This window comes from Neolamprologus brichardi, chromosome 11 (genome assembly GCF_056152115.1).
Source record: "Neolamprologus brichardi isolate AB-2024 chromosome 11, ASM5615211v1, whole genome shotgun sequence".
Lineage (NCBI taxonomy): Eukaryota > Metazoa > Chordata > Actinopteri > Cichliformes > Cichlidae > Neolamprologus > Neolamprologus brichardi.
In genome coordinates this window covers 18,074,190-18,090,671 of record NC_142114.1, presented here as the reverse complement: position 1 = coordinate 18,090,671, position 16,482 = coordinate 18,074,190, and the positions used below count along the sequence as shown (strand labels likewise).

Here is a 16,482-nt window from a genome sequence, read left to right as displayed (position 1 = left end):
TCATCTGCACCCCTTCCCTTCTGCAACTGGCCTGACAGGAACGACTGGATTCTGCAGTCAACAAATCAGCGCTGAGGGTTGGTTAATGTGTCGCAGTTAAGGTGCTTAGTGAAGCGGGGGTGGTGCCTTGCTTCTTTGAAGGTGATCTGTTTTGTTGTTTCTTGTCAATCAGGATTATTGATCACCCCGAACAACCAGGAAAGTTTAAAAACAGCAGCAGAGTGTGTGTGTGTTCGTTCAGCTATTCATTATATGAGAAACCAATAAGGGATACAGAGATGAGATTCAGTGGTGTGGGTACTTTGTGTTTTATATTGAATGCACAGGGAGTTATGGGGAAGAGGTCTAGGCAAAGGAATGTAGCTAAGGAAATAGAATTTTTATAAAACTATCAGGTTAGGTTAAAAGCAAAACGTCCTTCCATTTAAAGCCACAGAAAGAAAGATAACATTTTGTGTTAATGATTAAAGCCTCACGTTGGAATGCAGACTGGCAGTGTGCCTGCAGTGAAATATGCACAATTACATTTTTCACACATGTAACTCAGACACACAGAGAAAGAGACATGACACATTTATTAAAACTTGAGTTTTACATTTGATTGATGCGCAACATTGATTGACAATTATCATCCAGTCGGTAAATATTTTTGTTTTAAGTATAAAACCATGTGAAACTACACTTTTCAATTCAAGTGTTACTGATTGCTATGTGAATCTGCACGGTGAAACAACTGTATTATAAAAGTCGCTCAGCTGAGAGACACTGGGAACAGGTGTGTCCTCTTTTCTATAGCAGTATGAATAATGCTTGCATGATAGGGTTTCAATGAAAGCTTATGGGGCTGTGAAAAGTCATTGAATGTGGCAGCGGTCAGCCCTGCTGTAAGTAGGAACCACAAAGTTTCCAATACAATTTCAGTGGTCCTCAACTGCAGGGTGGACCTCCCTGTGTGGGTGCAGCACCAGAGGAAGAACATGCACAATCAAGGGGTAAAAAGCTTGCCAGTATTACTGTGCTGACCTTCATATGACTGAAATTCAACTAGGATCTCTGTCCCTCTTTTTTTTTTAAGTTCCTTCCTCATCGATGTTAATGACTGATAGAAACCATGCACAAGCTCTTGCAAGGGAAAGGAGGTGGGGGTGGGGGGGTGGATAAATTGATTTTTAAGTTGAAGCATGCCACAGAATGTTTGTGAACCACTGTCCTATTAAAACATTACCTGTTAACTCAACGGTACCGGGATTAAATACACCACTTCCCTCTAGAAAGAAATACATGTTTTGCAATAATAAGTTTAACTTGTAACTATTTTTTTAACTGCAACTATTTACAATATAAAAGAATAGGTAGCTTAAATCATACACACTAGTAAAGTAGATACATTTGACTTCCCTAAAAGTTAATAAAACTACATAGAAATGCATACGGTACAAAATGCATCAAACATTTTAAGAGACTTGTCATAGTGATAATAAAGAAATAACACATTGGTTAAGGTGCATTCAGACTGCAAGATTTCAGCAGGAAAAAGCTCCGCTTCTCGGAGACCCCATCGTACGTGCCAACATTTACCTGGCATGACTCAACTAGACCTTCTTCTTTTGGAATCTCAAACATTTCTTTTTGCATGTTTTACCTCAAAATCTATTTGTCTGCTTTGGCATTTCTACAATTGCACCATCACATTGTCTCATGCTACACTTACATTGCTCATTTTGGGTTTTTTTTTTTAAGTTGTCAGATTTGTTTCTAAGGCTACTTTTGGTCACAAAACTGTCTCAACACCCAACTTGGGACTTCTCTAACGGTGCAGCGTAGGACCGTCATTCTAGAGCCAGAGGAACAACTAGCCTTTAACACTGGTCATGTTAATGAATGTGTGCGTCTTTGGGAAATATAGTTTGCTTTGGGGAGTATAGCTTGGCTTGGTTTAAAGGTACAAAATAGCTGTAGGATTATATATAATGTGAAGAGAGTAGCATCAGTCTTCTCAGATATTGCTCAGCAATAAAGAAATAATCCTGGTTTTCAAAATGTAAAAAACTACTCATTGTAAAAAGCTCTTTGAAAATGATCTGAATGCAAACGTTTTCTGTGACTCTTTCAGCCGTTTGTTCATTTGCTCTTAGTTGTTTCTTCCTGTCATCTCGCTGTGTGATTGTCAAAGAAGGACCCAAAGTCTTCAGTCTCATATGTGTACTGTGAAATAAAGCTGCTGCTTTTGTTGTAGCACCAGGCCAGTTTGGCATCCATGATTGAGTCCTTAAAGCCAGCAATACTTGGGCTCATAAGCATTTTGTTCCTCTTGGCACGTTTTACAGAGTTACTGAATGTCATATTTTGTCTCCAGTTCCTCAGCTGCTTTCCCCAGGTGCATATTTCTTAGTTTTTCTAATAATTCATTGAACAGTGGCCTGTGCAGCATTCCACCTCGTTCACCTCCACCTGAACGTAAGGCCCACACCCGCAGCATCTGGTAGTGAGCCTCCCGGCAGGATCGGTAATCCATCTCTGCTTGTTCAATCTCTGTATCAGTCACACCAAGACAACGCACGAGCTGCTTCACCTGCAGCACAGGTACCAGATCCAGGACAGCATAGATCAGCTCAGAGACTGTTGGGGGGAGAAATGAATAGGGGTATTGAGCAAAAGCGATACAACTGAGCACTTTTTGCTGAAGCTTGCACACTGGACCTCTGATGAGGAGCTATACACTCACGATTGATTTCCAGCGGGACACAGTCAGGCAGTTTGGACGTCTCCACTTGGGCCACAGAAGTCTGAGGAACCTCTGTCACAATGGTCTCCAAATGTTCCTCACTCTTCACCAAGACCTGCTATAAAACAAGAGCAGATCCTATTTATTGTCTGCATATTGTAGACCGAACTAAGAAAAGTAACGACAGGCAGTTAAATCAAGGTACCTGACAAGAGTCCTGGGAAGCATCAGATCGCTGGGAGGACCGTAGTAGCCTTTTTTTGGTTTGTCGTTTCGTGATCAAGTACGTCATTAAAACCACCAACACCATCAACACTAATATTCCAGCTCCAGCTCCAGCAATTATATTGACAGAAGAGTCCGGTTTATTGGGCGTATTTATTTTTGAAGGAGCTAGAAAGTTACAGAAAAAAATAGACCCATATTAAAACATAAGAAAAGAAAATGTACAGAAAATGTAAAGTTTTACTGGAGTTGAGAATTGAAAAAACATACATTATGTCTTAGTCAACAAAATTATTAATAATATTTTAATATGCTTAAGTACATCTATGATTATTCTATTTGCTCACGCTTTTGTGAGAAAGAGGGCCTGGTTGGTGCTCACCTATTGTGGGTTTTGAACACAAGTGGTTGCACTGAGGAGAGCAACTGTGGAGAAGAGAGAACACGTTTCATAACACGGACGAGGAAGTAGCATCTTAAAGAGGAAACGATTCACATGACGGCCAAGATGCCTTTTTTACATCATCATATGAATTCAAGCAATTTCATTTTCACACTTTCAGTACTGTTTCAAAGTTACCATTAAGCAACTAATTAGTGTTGAATTAACACTTATTCAGCTGTCACAATCACTACTAATTGCTACATTTATTTGTTAGAAAGAATGTAGCTCGGGATTGTTGAAAGTACAGGCAGTAAGTTCCCCTGGGCTCTCAGGTTTTTTCCCATGATAAATACCACTGTACTTATTCACATGCTAAATTATTAACTAACACAAAATGTGGGTTGACATGATTTTTACATTCATAATTCTATTTTTTTTTTTTAAGTATAAGACATCCACATAAGACATCTGTCTACATTGACTTGACTTGAGTGTTTCTAAGACTTATAAACATTTACTTCCTCCCTGAGTGGGACAGACAGACCGTGTGTTTAACAAATGAGAACTTGTTCAGTGACTGTTCACATCTCAGGTTTTCATGTGTCATAACTTCTCTGTTGCCAACAAATGGAAAGACTGAACACGCTGCGAAATGTGCTGAGAGTTTCAATTCTACAAACACACTTCCCCGTTAACATTTAAACAAACAATCCCAAACAGTGAAATAGGAACAATGCGCGCACACACAAAGCTCACATACAACAGTCGTATGCTCACCTCTCGCACAGTTTGCACTTGCCGTTGTCTTTGTAGTAATTGTCCTTACATCTGCACACAGTGTTATTATCTGGTGTACCTGTGAACAACAAGATTGTTTCTATTTAGACTCACATGAAGAAATGCATTATGGGCTATGACTGGATGGGTACTGGAATAAGTTAAGGCTTACATATCTGCATTTCCACTTCATCGGCTTTGCACGTTTTACATCTGCGACAATCAAAGGTTTCGCTGTCAATTCTAATCTTGTAATATCCATCTTTACATCGACACTTAGTGTTCTGGTTATTTAAACATGGCAATACCTGGATCATTAATCCTGCAGAAAGGAACGCACACACACAAACACACACAAAAGAAAATCGAGTAAGACAAACCTGAAGCTGAAGATATACTTCTAAATCTAACATGTTAGACTGAGTCAGGAAAGGATAAAGTTGCTCTACCTTTGCAGGTTCTGCAACTTAGGCAGTTGGGGGAGTAGTTCATAAATTCTAAGTACTGTCCTTCCGGACACTGTGTGCAGGTTGATCTCTCTTTGGGACCATGACATTTTTCTTGAAGCTTAAAACCTGAAAACAGGAAGATTACGCGTAAAAACAAAAAGTTAGCTTGATGATGTCTCAGATGATTTGCTTGTCACTGTGGATATATATGACATGCAGTGGCTCATACAGTACCTGGACTGCATTTGTTGCAACATATTCCATCTTCAGTGTGAAACTCGTCAGGTTTACAGTTCTTATTAACTTCCTGTGACTCTGGTAACGATGCCAAAGTGGTGATGAACATGCACTAAAACAAAGAATTTACAATGAATATCCAAAGAGAAGTCCCCAACAAGGGAATTTCTCATTTCTTCATGCAGTGACCTTTAAGGTGTTCTCACCGTCAGGCAAAGTAAGGTGCCAAAAGAGGCTTTTTTAGTCCTCTGTCCTCTGTGCCGAAGGGCCTCCATAATCAAAATGACCCAAAGTCCACTAATTTGAGGAAGTGTAGTTGCATAGCATAGCTGCTGCACTCCATCAGCCCCCAATCCTCGCACTGGCCCCTTGGCTGCTGTGTAGGATTGTGGTCTGTTCTCTGGTCAGCTGAATGGTAATTAACAAAAAGGATTTTAGGAATAGGCACAGTACAAAAATCATAAAGCAGGATTTTGGCAGAGAGCAGAATGCATTTTAAAGCTCTAATCGCGTCAGCCGCTACCACGTTTGCTTGTGCACATTAGAACTACTCATATGCTACAGTATTGTGTCATAACATTAAGACATACTGTGCTTTTATCAGGTGTTATGGATGCATAAATGCTAAAAATGTGCTATTTAATCCAGTTGGTAGGTGAATGCTAGGCAACAAAATAACATCATAACATCTGATGACAGATAAGAACCCCCCAGACTTGCCAAGTTTGGTTGCTCAACTCCTGATAACATAGAAGGAGTTTGCATAGAGATGTGGAGCATTATTAAAATGTATTTTTTACATTTAAATTACCAGAAGTGAAACAAAGTGAACCCCGGGTTCACATTGTGTCCATAGACTTGCATTGGACAGAAATTTTAAATAGATTAGATGAAATGATATGTGTGGTAGAGGCTGAATTATCAGAAGTGGTTTTCCCAGCATGGTGAGGAGATGAAACGAAACTGTCTGCAAGCCGCTGAACAGGTAATAATTTACCTCATTTATCTCACAAATGTAACGCCACATATTACGGATATGTAACGCGTGCGGGGGCTGAGGCTGCAAATGTTTTCGCCTGGATTTTTATTAAAGCTGACTATTAGCAGAGCGGTGCTTTATACAATCCTACACATAATACTGCACATTATGCATCTTGTCCCGTTAACAAGCCCTTAATTCAATGGATTGAAACACCTTAAAGAGAACGAGTTTGGGTGTGACTACTGTGAAGACAGTGTGATCCCTAAAGAAATAATTCACAGAGAGATTGATTTTGTGCTCAGTAAACGAAGGTCGCATATCTGCGCCACTTGTTTGGGCAGCTTCCCTCTTCGCTTCCCTGTCGCGGTCAAAGGCTGAGATTAGAGCAAATTTTGCCTTTTCGAGTGTTTTTAAGCGCACAAAAACTCGACGTGTCTTATTTTTTACGTATTTACAGATAACACTGACGTGTTTGGGAACTTAATCTGCACTTGTCATTTAACTTTTTTCTTGTCACTGGTTTCGATTTAACTACCCACCACACAAACGCCCACCACAGTCTGATATGAATCGCTCCTTCCCACAGACACACTGCTTAGATATTTAACCGTCACTTACCTGGACAACCACCGTCACTCCGAGGAATATTTCTTAACTTCAGCTCCTTGCGTGGAAATCGGCATTTACGTTACTGAAGTACACATATATATATTTTAGAGAAAGCAACGCGACAGAACTGCTGCTGCCCAGTCTCTGAAGAGGAGAGGCGGTCTCAAACGGGAAATGCTGTGACGCGCACGTTTCACAGGAATTAGTTTCACGGGCAAACTGGCAAAACTGCACCTGAGGTTCAAAAACACAACAAACCTGTAGGAAAGCCGTTAAACCAGCAGACGAGTCAACTTCAGTCCAATAAGGACAATAACAAGAATCATAAAACACTTGGGATGTGGAGCTATCTGTAAATAAAAGCACACTAGGCTACGATCATTTGCAGCTTTTTTAAAAAATGAATTGGAAATTTCTACATTAAAAAAAGATATTAAATTATACTTTAGACTATATATACACAGATATCTAAGGGAACAATCCACAACCTAAAACATAGAGTTAAACATCGATAGGCCAGTAGCTTGACCGGATAAAAAGAGTATATCGGTGAGAGGGTGATTTAGTCTTTCCCAAATACAGGGAGGGGTTCACCTCGGTGAAAAAGACTGCGTGGGCTAGTAGTTCATACTAGTATTGCATTGTAGGTTTTCATATTCAGAAAACCTCTGTGTACAAGGGGCAAGGACTGCAAGCCGCTGCACGTCCACGCACCAGTGTGAGTGCTTAAATCTGGCATCCACCCATCAGTCCTCCATCGTAGTGGCAGCAGACTAAGCAGGATATTCCAGACAGTCTTCTCTCCAGCAACGATTTCCACTTCGTCATTGGGGGGAGGGCATCGTATATAAATCAAAATATTGAACAACACCCCTTAATCTTTTAGGAAGGAAGGAATCACTGAAATTATCTATGAAGTCGAGACCAAGTGAAGTTACAGAGTGCTGAGCCACATTGTGCAGAAAAGTCGCCAACGCTCCGCTGACTCAATAACTGCACAGTTAATGGCGTGGCCAAACTGCTGTAATGATAACGTGTAGGTGGCTCAGTATTTATGTACGTCTCAAACGGGTTCTGGGTCTTTCTGTGCGTCTGCTCACAGCTGGGCAAGCCCGTAAACCTCCCAAAGGACGGACCAAGATAAAAAACATAACCAAACAAGATCCAGAAGCGTTTTGGGGCCTGAGCTCACGTTAGATGAGGCTAAGTGGACAGCTGTGATCTAATGAATGAAAAGGTAAAAGATTGCCTCCCAGGGGCTAAAGAGGAATTTAAAAGCCAGCACAGTGATGAAAAGGAGGGGACATTACTACATATCATGTATGTAGCTTTCACATTTGTGTCACAAGTACCATCATTGCAGGCAGGTGCTGCCATCTGCTATGGATGCTTAACTGACCTCTCTGCAGGTCATGTTGTTTACATTATTAAGGTGTGCCAGCTGCTTTTTGTAAACGGGGTTGCTTATTAACTACTCTTTAATTAAAGACAACGTTGAAACGTTAAAAAACGTTCTGAGGGACCCCTAAGCAGTTGTGGACCTTTTTATAGTTTGTGTTTGTGTTCACTGTTATTTTTTTCCATGTGTGTATGTATAGGGAGGTGTGTGTGTGTGTAGTTGTGGCTGTAGCCAGGAGGCCGGGCTTCAGGCACCGTCCGGCCTGAAGATTGCTGGCCACGCCCGAGGAGGATGCCACACACCGTCAGCGGATCAGCATCGGCGGAGGGAGCTACTTAAAGGTGTGGTGAAGCCTCCACCGACGCGGGATGATTCTGTCACGGTTTGCCATGGCAAGCCGTGGGGATGTGGAGGAAAATAGGACCCAAAACGCAGGACTCTTCACTGCAAACGGTGCGTTTATTTACAGTGCGATAAATGATAATACATCCCCGTGCTCTCCCTTCACTCCCGTGTTGTGTCTTCTTCCCAGCTTCTGTCAGGGACCTGGGTCTGGGCACGTCTTCCACTTTCTTTCCACACTTGCAGTCTATGACATTCGTCTTGCTCTCTTCTGCTTGAATGTGCCAAAGATCTGAAAATGTCCTATAAAGGGATGCCCCTTTAATACCTTTGTATAAATTTACTCCTAAACGAATCACCAAATGAGTGGACGCTGAGTGGTTAAGCCATTACTTTGAAATCATTAGTTATTCTGGAAAGGACCTGATAAAAACGTCTTTGCATACTGTGAAATTGACTACAGAGATTAAGTATAGGCTGTAAGGCAAGTATCACTTAACTATATTTATAGGCACCATAATTTTTAAAAGAGCATCCTGTAGTAGACCAGTCCTTCATTAAGGAGGCCAGCAGAGCGTTACCTCACGCGACTTTGCTATTACAGTATACTAAAGAGCTCATTCAGCAGAGCAAGACAAGTGCTTCCTCAGAAAAACCACATCCTTCCTTTATAGTTAGCAACAAAAAAGCATCTTCATCTCTTCACTCTTCCTCCTCCCTCTCACCCAGTCTTCCTCTGTGTCACACATAAAGTGTCACTTACACTAACCCGTTTGGCATACATAGGTCTTTGCAGAAATGCACATGCAAATAGACTGTTGATTCCCCCACACAGTCTTTTAGTCCAGCTGTGAGGACTGACTGGCCCATCTCTGACTCAGCATGCAGATTTTGTCAACTAAAAAGTGGCGTTGTTTATCTGTTTACTTCATAACAAAAGAGTCAACATGTTCCTGGCAAAAGAACTTTTGAAGTTCTGTTCAGAGTATCAACTCTTACGGTCAAGCATCAATACTGATACTGAAACCTCAAGATAAGCATGACCAGTTTTGCTGTAACCAGTTCATGATCAGCCATGGTCTTGTTGCACAGTCATCTCTCATCCAGTCATCTCTGTATTCTGTTTGAGTGTTGCTACTCAGCTATAGTCACACTTGTCACTTGAGGCTGCCCCTATTTCCTTAAACCTATTCCCCGTTTCACTGTTGAAAGGAGGTCACGTGTTGTGGCTTGGTTTCTGTGAAAACTGAGGTCAAGTATAGTAATTATTGCTGGCTGGCAGCTATCGACACACTAATGGCATTTTGTCGGTTTTTGCTGATTAATGTTCTCACACCTACGCTACCAGTTACACCAATAATAAAGCAATTAACTAGAAACATATCATTCTTATCATTTACAGCACGATTTTACCCCCGTCTGGAAAATATACCTTTTGTTTTAATTCAGAAAAAATACACTCAACCTTCAGATAACAAACTGAAGTGTGCATGAAACTAACAAAAGACAGTCTAAGACTTCATACAAGGATAACAATGAAGTCTACACCATGAACAAATGAGCTGGTGGATCCAGATGAATGTCTGGATCCGGATCGTTTTTTTAATATTGTGATTATATTGAGAGTCTATCTTAAACATGATGCCTCACTTTTTTTTTTGTTATCCCACTTCAGAAGTGTGTGTGAAGCTGTGATGTGAAATGCCCAATTTTGTCCTATATCAAAATGTCAGCCTTTAAAAAAAAACTCAGCTAGTTTGCCCAGTGTGTAAGTTTTTTGGACTTTCTATTATAGGTTTGTTTAATGTTTTATATCATTTCTTGTTTTTTTTACTCTTAGTAAATTTAGCCCCATTCTTGGTTCCTAGTTGCCTTCCTGTGTTCCCTTTCTGCTATGTCAAGTCTTGTGCATTAAATTCATTCACGTGTATGTCTTCCCTATTTAATTATCACATTTCCCGTTTTACTTTGAGAGTTAGAATTCCTTGTGCGTTGCCTTTATTTTTGCTTCTTGTACCTTGTTTTCTGTCTGATTTAGTTCACCTGTGTCTTATCTCCACTTTCCCTAATTACCCTTCTGTGTATATTGTCTGTGTATGTTTCTGTTCTCCTTCCCAGTGGTCCCGACCTCTCGTGTTTGAAGGCCTTAGTGTGCTTTCAAGTCTTAAGTTTCAGTAGTTATAGTTTTCAGTTTCCTTTGTCCCTCATGATTCACATTTGTACAACCTTGACATCAGTCTGCAGTAAAAAGCTCGCTTTTTGTCCGCCTCAGTCTGCCTGTCATTTGGGTCCTCACACCCAAGCCCCCGTGACAGTCCTGGCTCTAAATCTGACTCCAAAACTTAAAATTGTAAGTTCACCCATGCTCCGCTTTTGGTAACATTTTTATATTAATCAGTCCTTACCTTACACACACACACACACACACACACACACACACAGAGCCAATTCATGCCTTAGCATGTTACACGTCACACCATTTAAAGAAACACGCATATTATCCTTTAATTGCTCCAATGTGTAGTATGAGTTGATAAAGAATAACATAACTGTTTCTTAACTTCCACGTTATTCTACAGAAACATTTTGGGGGGTTTTGTCAGCCAAATGTTTATATTTGATATGATAAAATATTTTTTAATGAGCACTTTGGGACCTATGCATGCAATTGCAAATGTTTTCGATCCTCATAACATTACACGCCTTCTCATTATCATAAAGTAATTTCTTGGAATGACATTTCTCTCATTAACACCTTTCTATAAGAGTAAAAAGATACCTATGAGGTAAACGATGCCTTACATTAAACGACTTCATCATCCTGTGCTAAGAAGAGGCGAGAGAGAGCGAGAGTGGCAGAGGTGAAAGAGAAAACGAGAGAATAAAAAGCATCAGAGTGCTCGCAGCAAAGGCAGATTTTGGAGGAAACGAGAGAGATAGGATGATGGAAAAATGTGGAGGCTGACGGGGGGTATGTTGCTGTGCACAGCCAAGGTGGTCTCCAAAAAGACAGGAGAGAGAGAGAGTGGGACAAGGATGTTGACTGTTAATATGTAAGGTTTTCAGGATGAGTCATCTCTGACATTTTATGAATAGTCCCTTGACACACTTCTCGTCCCCTGCTCAGTCTCAGGCTCAGAGGGTCCCAAGTGACATCTTGCTAAAACTTCTCCTCCAGAGTAAGTAAAGATTTTCACAGCATGTATTTTCAGCTATAACTTTATCATTTTGAATCTTTTAGTAGAGCCTTGTAACCTGTTTGCATTAGGATGTAAAGCTGGTCTCTCTTAGTGTTGTATTTTGTATGTGTTTTATCATCAGTGTGTTACATGCTTTTTTAGAGTTTAAAATGTGTGTCCTAACATATTTAGGCAGCATGACTACCGAATTCTTTTTCTCAGAATGGAAGATGTTATCATATTTATCATCTTTAATCTTTAGCGTGTTTCACTGATCGTCTGCTGGGATTGTTATTTGAATACATGTGACAGAATCATGATAGTAATACTTTTCCTCCTGTCTCTGCTTACTCCCCTCCTTTTCCTCCTCCTCCTCCTCCTCCTCTTCTTTTCTTGTGTGTTTCTTCCCAGATGCGGCCACTCTGTTTTATTTTACCATTACTGTGCTTCCTACCTTTGCTGTCTTCTAACCCTATAAAGCCCATTTGCAGTCCAACACAGTACAACTGGCCACATATATCACCTACGTTTTGTTGTGACAAGTGCCCTGCAGGTACAGTAACTTCCTCACATCCCATTAGAGCTCATGGCTGTGATGACAACAGTAGTGCTTTAACTGCAAACTGATGTTTCATATATTCCAGGTGAGTTTATGGCCAGACGGTCACAGATAAACTGTGACCATAAATGTCAACCCTGTGAACGTGGGAAATACACAGCCGGCTACAACACGGCGATGAACTGTGAATTTTGTGACAGCTGCAGCAAACGTGAGTAACTTCACATCTTTAGCTCTGGGCGTGGAGGCGCTACAGTACATGTGAGGATTTGAAATGTGTGAAAACTTTAAGGCAATTTTTAGACTGACAGCACAAAGAGCTTTAGTGGCAGGAATGATGACGTAGTGGGTTTTACGACTTACACGTTTTTCTACAGACACATTGATTCGAGCTCTTGTACACAGATATTCCCGCTAGAGCGTACCTGTTATCCTTTAAGCAGATAGAAGAATGACAAAGCATTACAGTAAAAATACTACTCAGGACCCCCCCTCCCCTTGTTATAGTGAAACATGTGGTTGCTTATACATTTTGTGTTAGTGTGTGAGCTCTATCATGCTCTCTCTTGATGTGAGATGTGTGAGTGAGTCATTAACTCTCTGTCGACCTGACCACTGTATTTGACCAATGACTCCACAGAATCTTGACAAAGTCAGACTGCTAGCTGTTTCTCAACTCATGATTTCAGAGAAGTTTGCATATACAAAACTTACACAAGGGGATTTCCCATTTCATGTATCAATGGGGGGGATACAGTCAGAAGGAGATGAAAGACAGGAGGGGAAGAGAAGGGGGTCTGTGAAACCAACTGTGAGCCAGCACTGGGGTTTAATATGATGAGATTCTGCAGCAGAAGTTTGTGTTTACACAGTAATCTCGACATGGTCTGCGGCACAGCCCACCGAGACAGGAGGAGGCTGAAAAAGCAGACCATCTTCATGTCAGTGGAAAAAAGAGCAAAATACCAAAAAAGCAGCAAACAGCGGAAAGAGCAGAAATGTCATGTCCTATGTTATTATTACTCAGGGCTTTGTGCTGGTACAGGTGAACAAAACAGCATGTCGTGCCTTTTTTAAATGTCACTGTGGAAAACAGACAAGAGAAAACACAGAACTGAGACAAATTTGAGTTTCTCGGTCTCAATTTTGGCTACATGTGCATTTTAGCTGAATTTGACTTTTTTGTGTGTCAACCAAGAAGCCTTTTTTACACATATCATAACCAAAGGGCTCACATACCTTTTTCCAAATTACAAACCAGATACATATAGACATTTAACATCGACCAAACATCTACTTATTGTTTATACACCTGCACATTAGAAAAACTGTTTACATTTCTTCAGCAGAGGAAGGTGGGCGTTCAAAGCACAAGAAGGGGCTTTATACCAATTAACGGCTATGGAAATAATTCAGCCCACTCAAAAACTTTGCATAGCAGAGCAGTGATATAAAAAATGCTTCTGTGTTGTTGGTGCCAATGATCTGTTCGGTGATGATGATAAGAGTTTGGATGTGTGGACCTCTGAGGGCTTCATGGAACAAAATGCTTGGTTACCTGTTCTCTTCTGTTTACTACTCTGTATGTTTATGCTGCTTACTGCTCTCACTGCATTTTAATTCATTATTATAAGACAGCAGAGTAAAACAGTGCTGAGCACACATGTAAGAGTCGCTGCCAGCTTTAAAGTGTCCACATTCCTCGTGTTGTGACCTCAGCTGCTCATTTTATAGTAATCTGTCTGGAAAAAGTGAAAATATTTTTATTCTGCTTGTGGACCGCTGTTGATTGGTGAGCTTTTACGACTCTGCATGTTGTGCTACGTCCCTCTGTGACCCTAAATGCCACAAAATGATCTCTGTTTACGATTTTCACTTTGTGTGTTTGGTTTTGGGATGACTGTGACTCTTTGGAAGTCATATAAGTAGTTCGCTGATTGCTAATATGTGACATCAGATTGAGGTGTGCACACTAAAGCATCATTTAAGAAAGACCTTGTTTCATCAAACTGAAATTCTCTAAAGAAGAAGCACCAGACGTGATAATATAACCGTCTTATGACTTAAAACCAGAATCTTTACCTGTCGTGCCCAGTTTTGTGAGTCATTTCACATTTTCAGTTTTATCACAAAGACATCCTTTGCATACACTTTCAACTTTATCCGTCTTCAAATCACTTTTGACAATGACCGTGTTTTTCCACAGCAAACATGGAGGTCAAGACAGAATGCAGCAAGACTCATAACACTGTGTGCACATGTAAGGCTGGCTACAAGTGCAAAGACCAAGACTGTAAAGAGTGTGTATCCACAATCAAACCCACTGTCCCTCCATCTACTACTGGTAAGTGAGCCCTTCTCAGCACAGTCAACTAAATGTGAAACAATTGTTGACACAGTGGTTATCATTTATTCATTGCAGTGTTTTGTTTTGAATAGTTTCAACCATAACACACTTAAGGGCCACGTGCAGCATCACATTTTCATTAAGGAGCTAAAACGTATAATGTTCAACTTAATGGAATCTGGCCAAATGAAACTTACATTGAGCTCCCTAAAAAAATCACGATTAATGAATTAAATGAATAAACCTTTGATTTGATATACTTCAGTTTCATTTTGTGTTTATGAGGGCAAAGACTAATTTTTTGAGCGCATATTTTAACCCAAAGAAAAGAAGATATCAACACAAAAGTACCATCAGGATATTGTAAAGCAGCACTAACGTCAAGACTTGCTTAGAGAAACCCAATCATAGATAGTCATCACCCACAACCCTACAGAGGTCAGTCAGCTCTATGTGGCCTTTTAGCATCTTTCAGTCTGCCAGTAATGAGTTTAGATGCCTTTAACGCTGATGTCATCCACCTTAAACCCACTGTGTCTGCGAGGGACAAGTATGCACTCTGAGGTAACATCAGTGTTTAAAAAGTGTTTAAAATTCTCTAAAGAAGAAGCACCAGACATGATAATATAACCGTCTTATGACTTCAAACCAGAATCTTTACCTGTCGTGCCTAACTTTGTGAGTCATTTCGCATTTTCAGTTTTATCACAAAGACATCCTTTGCACACACTTTCAACTTTATCCGTCTTTAAATCACTTTTAAAAATGACCGTGTTTTTCCACAGCAAAAGTGGAGGTCAAGGCAGACTGCAACCCGACTCATAACACCATGTGCACATGTAAGGCTGGCTACAAGTGCAAAGACCAAGACTGTAAAGAGTGTGTAGTGATACCAGCCACAGTCAAACCCACCATCCCTCCATCTACTACTGGTAAGTGAGCCCTTCTCGGCACAATCAACTAAATGTGAAACAATTGTTGACACAGTGGTTATCATTTATTCATTGCAGTGTTTTGTTTTGAATAGTTTCAACCATAACACACTTGAGGGCCACGTGCAGCATCACATTCTCATTAAGGAGCTTTGTCGTTTTGCATTCTTTAATTAACAATTTGCTACAGGTTATCAGTGTAAAAGCACAAAAAATAACATTGTAGATGCGTTGCCCAAAGACATAAGATCGCAGACTAATTTAACACTACCATGAAAAGCAATAACATAACAGATATACTCATCTTTTACACTAAAATGATTTTGGCGTCGAACTTGTCTGAGTGTACAGGCTGAACCACAAAAGGTCAGCAAATGCTCATTTTTCATGAGAAGTTACTCATTTAACTACATCTGGAAATATAACTTTTTTTTATTTAAAAATACTCCTGAGAACCCATGAGTTCAAATGCCTTATTTTATGAAAACAAGACTGAAAGTAGCTCAGTGTAATAAGTTTGTTAAAAGAAACTGTTTATTTACATGTATGCACAATAGCATTTACTAGCGTGTTTGTCTGGATCCAGTGGGGTACCTACAAACAAGGAAACATTCACACTCAAAAAATATTCATGCCCAAAGTGTTGATGTTAAGTAATCTGATTACATGAAAACATTCAGTTACGTAAGTACGACGTAAAATGTTCAACTTAATGAAATCTGGCCAAATGAAACTTACATTGAGCTCCCTAAAAAAAAAAAAAAAAAAATCACGATTAATGAATTAAATGAATAAACCTTTGATTTGATATACTTCAGTTTCATTTTGTGTTTATGAGGGCAAAGACTAATTTTTTGAGTGCATATTTTAACCCAAAGAAAAGAAGATATCAACACAAAAGTACCACCAGGATATTGTAAAGCAGCACTAATCAGCGCTAACGTCAAGACTTGCTTAGAGAAACCCAATCATAGATAGTCATCACCCACAACCCTACAGAGGTCAGTCAGCTCTATGTGGCCTTTTAGCATCTTTCAGTCTGCCAGTAATGAGTTTAGATGCCTTTAACGCTGATGTCATCCACCTTAAACCCACTGTGTCTGCGAGGGACAAGTATGCACTCTGAGGCGATAACATCAGTGTTTAAAAAGCGTTTAAAACAACAACAAATTAAAAAATAAAATATTTGTTATCGGATCGCATTTTTCATGAAACACAATGAAGAAATATTGTTTACAACTTACAGCTTAAACAGTTTTTTTAATTATGGTTACATTTTGGCACCATCAGCACTTCACAAAGGTTAGGGAATTTACTAACTTCATGTGAAGTGCT

At 40.1% G+C, this 16,482-nt stretch overlaps 2 protein-coding genes across 3 annotated transcripts in view; one reads left to right on the top strand and one right to left on the bottom strand.

Annotated features, from left to right (window-relative positions):
* Positions 1-530: 530 nt before the first annotated feature.
* tnfrsf1a (tumor necrosis factor receptor superfamily, member 1a) lies at positions 531-6,551 on the bottom strand. 2 transcript variants are annotated; one of them, XM_006802880.3, is made up of 10 exons: positions 6,399-6,551; positions 5,005-5,206; positions 4,796-4,910; positions 4,562-4,687; positions 4,285-4,434; positions 4,113-4,191; positions 3,333-3,376; positions 2,931-3,118; positions 2,726-2,843; positions 531-2,619 (listed from the first exon to the last, which is right to left on the bottom strand). In XM_006802880.3, the coding sequence occupies exons 2-10, from the start codon at positions 5,071-5,073 to the stop codon at positions 2,330-2,332; spliced, it is 1,179 nt and encodes a 392-aa protein (XP_006802943.2). In that variant the 5' UTR covers positions 5,074-5,206; positions 6,399-6,551; the 3' UTR covers positions 531-2,329. The 2 variants fall into 2 exon arrangements, with proteins under 2 accessions (XP_006802943.2, XP_006802944.2); XM_006802881.3 differs by having other exon boundaries at positions 2,726-2,840.
* A 1,551-nt stretch (positions 6,552-8,102) lies between these two features.
* LOC118455106 (uncharacterized) overlaps positions 8,103-16,482 on the top strand; it is a 9,858-nt gene continuing 1,478 nt past the window's right edge. Inside the window, exons 1-6 of the mRNA XM_035913018.2 lie at positions 8,103-8,241; positions 11,258-11,309; positions 11,721-11,862; positions 11,954-12,079; positions 14,075-14,212; positions 15,001-15,147. Coding sequence (XP_035768911.2) covers positions 11,721-11,862; positions 11,954-12,079; positions 14,075-14,212; positions 15,001-15,147 — 553 coding nt within the window. The 5' untranslated portion in view covers positions 8,103-8,241; positions 11,258-11,309. The remainder of the gene's footprint in view (positions 8,242-11,257; positions 11,310-11,720; positions 11,863-11,953; positions 12,080-14,074; positions 14,213-15,000; positions 15,148-16,482) is intronic.